The sequence below is a fragment of the Austrofundulus limnaeus genome, unplaced genomic scaffold (genome assembly GCF_001266775.1).
Source record: "Austrofundulus limnaeus strain Quisiro unplaced genomic scaffold, Austrofundulus_limnaeus-1.0 Scaffold102, whole genome shotgun sequence".
In the NCBI taxonomy this organism is placed as follows: Eukaryota; Metazoa; Chordata; class Actinopteri; order Cyprinodontiformes; family Rivulidae; genus Austrofundulus; species Austrofundulus limnaeus.
Window position 1 is genome coordinate 286081 of NW_013952504.1, and position 3690 is coordinate 289770.

General features: G+C 33.6%; 1 protein-coding gene across 1 annotated transcript in view; it reads right to left on the bottom strand.

The window, feature by feature from the left end:
- Window positions 1-1803, bottom strand: part of cusr (Copper-only SOD repeat protein) — a gene marked incomplete in the record, with an annotated part of 22387 nt that extends 20584 nt beyond the window's left edge. Inside the window, 1 exon segment of the mRNA XM_014013489.1 lies at window positions 1535-1803. Within this exon segment, the coding sequence (XP_013868943.1) occupies window positions 1535-1574 (40 nt within the window).
- Between the last annotated feature and the right edge of the window lie 1887 nt (window positions 1804-3690).

Genomic DNA, 3690 nt, shown 5'->3' on the forward strand with positions numbered 1-3690 from the left:
ACGGAGCACTAACCATTCTGACTATTTGATGAATTTTTTGACGTGGGTGGGGTGTCAGCTTCACTCAGCTACCTGTGAGGTTAGCCTTAGGGTATGTGGTCAGAGGCTGTAGGAATGTAATGGAATGTCCCCAAATGGAAAGCTGTGCAAACGTGTGTGTGCGCGTGTGTGTGTGAATGAAGTCTGCTACTGTCATTATTATATCAAGAAAGGTTTTATAATTACATTAAAATAGGAAAATAACTTTAACTAAAATTAACAATAAAAGAGCTACAAAGCTGAAGCATCATCAAAGTGAATCTTAAAAAAGGTCAAAAGTGTTAAAAAGTTATTGAAAGTGATTAGAAAGTTTGACAAAGTGGAGTGTACCAAATCTCTTTAAACAGATTTCTGAAAAAAAATTGTGAAGAATAAAAAAATGTTCTTAAATAAAATTTATTTATTTATTTATTTATTTATTTATTTTAAGTTTGCATTGCTGAGGCAACTTACAGTAGTGGCAGCAAAACCACAGATAAGTTCAAATGATTATGAACACATTTGCAATAAAGATAAGGTGATCTTTACCGTAACTTAAAATAAATTCTGAACAAGTCATGCATAAATGCTGTAATGGGTTTATTATTTGCAGTGAAAAACAGGAGAATTTTCCCCTTTTCTATTATTTATAAAGGTATGCTGGGTAAAACAAAATACTTATGTCCAGTAAGTAAAAGATGTTAGCATTGCAAAGTCCATACTTAAAAATAAAATAAAATAAAGTTATCTTCTGTTCACAGAACACACCAGGTTTTAACCAGTGTAGTTATTCTATTTGGAGTAAGTTTCATCTTGCATGAACAAGTGTTTTACTTTTGTGGAAAAGATGTAAGGTTATTTCAATGAAGCAACAGTGTCTAGAAGCATGATCACCTCATGACTGCACTGTTGTGAAAATACAAACCACAGAAGGAAAACAGGTCTGCTGGTCTGAAACCTGACCAGGTGGTGTATACAAAAAAAAAAAAAAAAAAAAAAAAAAAAAAACTAAATCACAGTTTTGATTCTCAATAACTTCTCAAAACTGAAACTTTCAGTTCTTTAGAATCAGTGAGGGCGAGAGAAATAAAAGTGGAAATGCTACTTTCACAGTGTTGACTGTAATCACACTTTAAAAACTGACTTAAAGCTTTTCTAAAAGTCAAAGCTAAAGACTGATTTTGCTCATATTGCTTTCATCCATTTATTTTATTAATCACATCTATAGGGACAATTTAGCTACCAACATGTAGATTTTCTGTCTGTGGGATCAAATCTGAGTGCATTTCCTTTTAGAAAAAAAAAGTCACCAATAACTTTGAACTTTGAACTTTAAATCACAGCCACACTGGTTTGTGCTTTTGAGTAACGAGTGTTTAGTAACTTCAAACTATCAATCACATATGAACCCATTACAGAATAAATGCTCAGCTTTTTTTCTATAGCTCATGATTTAACACTACTGAGAAATGCAGCATTGCACATACAGTATGTTTACTGGGTAAATATTACTCACCAAAAGCAAGAAGCAGCAGGGTTAATGTGAAAAGGCCCATTGTGGCAAGTGTGTGCAGGTTGCACAGCAAGCAGAAACTGTACTCCTAAAGATCAAAGCTTCTCCGTCTAATAAAAATTTAAAGTAGCTGCAAGAAAAGGTCTGGAGCAAAGAAAACGGAACGATGGAGAACCCGTTTCTGTCTGAGTGAGCTCCCTGGAAACAAACCACCTGTGAGTCGCTGCTACTTCTGCTTCTCTCTCTCTCTCTCGCTCTCTCTTGCTCTCTCTCTCTCTCTTTGTCTGTCTCTCTCTCTCTCTCTGTGGCTGACTGTGATTGGTCGGTGGCAGCTTCTCATAAGAGGAGAGTTAAGAAACTGGAACCCCTGGATGGGTGGAGGTGGCTCGTCACTGCTCAGCTCAAGTAGAAATAGATGGAGGGAAAAAAATAACCTGTTGATCTGCTCTCATGTGATTTATGAGAATAAACAATGTGTCAGTGTTCAGAAGATGAATAAAGGTGGAAGCTTACTTTAAAATGTGTTTTGTTCTAAAAGCTTTTTGCTGATAAAACAGGTAAAATGTATTTAAGAAAACCCAAGGGTTTTACAATAGAATCAAATAGATAATTCATACAAAACTAACAAATGCATTCAATTGTTGCTTTCAGTTCCATTTGCCTACATATAAAAAGCTTTTTGTTTATTCTGCAACTTATGCATGAGTATGTTGCAGAATGACTAGAAATGAACAGACTTTGTATGTTTTACAGCTTTTAAATTGATACTGAGTAGATACAGCACTTGTGCAATTCCTTTTAAATGTGATTCATGTTCTTATGATTCATATTTTCTTTTTGTATTTGAAAACAGTGCAGCTTAATTGTACTTACTTCTCCCTATCTTGACCTGCAGGACTCCCTTGGACAAGAGGTGTGTCATCTCAATGGGATTTTTTCCTGGTAAAATAAAGGTTTAATAACAAAAATTTAAAGGGAAACAATGATCAAACAAACATAAATGCGTTTAAGAAAAAAAATCCAACCTTGTATAAATAAAAATTTGACCAAAGTTTAAAAAACGAGCATTTTAGCTTCATTTCAAAGAAAATACACATCACTTTACAGTTGAGATGAAATTCCTCAAAGCTATCCTCTGTTGAAGTACACTATCCCTGAATAAACAATTCAGACTAAACTAAAGGTCAAGTATTCTTTGAACTAATGCATTTCATCCACCATCTTTTACGTCTGCAATTTAAATTAAGATCATCTTATGCTGACAAATGAGTTGTGGTCAGTTTGGCCAAACCTTGTAAATCAGGTTATGTGTAAATTCACGTAATAGTGTGAAATGGTGGTAGTTCTAGCATGTGTTGGAGAAGATGCTCAGCTGCTACCACAGGTTATTTGCTAAGGTTGCTTAGCTGTGGTGGACATTTTAAATGACATTGTCAGTAAAAATGAATCAGTTGTAAATGAACATCAAATAAGAGTTGATAAAACCTTCGTTAAAATTTGTGCAGTGATTGGTGAGATACTTTTCTAACAGACAAACACAGATACAGGCAAAACTTTGGTGGTAGGTAATATTAAAGTGCCTGTGATATCTGTTTTTTGTAATAAAAATGAATGCATTTTTGGAAAGATAACATCAATATTATAATGTGAATAACATTTTACAGCACTGAGATAAACAGCTGTTGAAATATTTGCATGTGAAGTAAAAGGAAGTGATGTCAAAGAGGAATGTCTGAGTGTGAATAGAGCATTGCACAATGACAGATTGTAGAGAAGAATCTGTTGTTTCTTTAGATTATTTTGAGTCTGTATCAGAGACATGAAGAAGCATCAGAGTTCAAATAATATTGTTTCAATAATTAAAGACTAGAGAATTCCTTTTCGTAAAGAGTTCAACTTTGATGTCACTTCCTGTTTCACTTTGGCTGAGCCAAGTTAAAAAGATAGTATCCTGGTTATGTGACAAAATGGGTAAAATCCTGTGTTTTATGCCATGTTTCTGAAATATAAATATAAGGTTTTCTTTGACTTTTTGTATTTGAAAGATATGCACAGGCACTATACAAGTGAAACTTGTATATTATATTCATACATTACATACAAACTCATATATTTCAAATGTTTATTTCGTTTAATTTTGATGATTACAAATGACAACA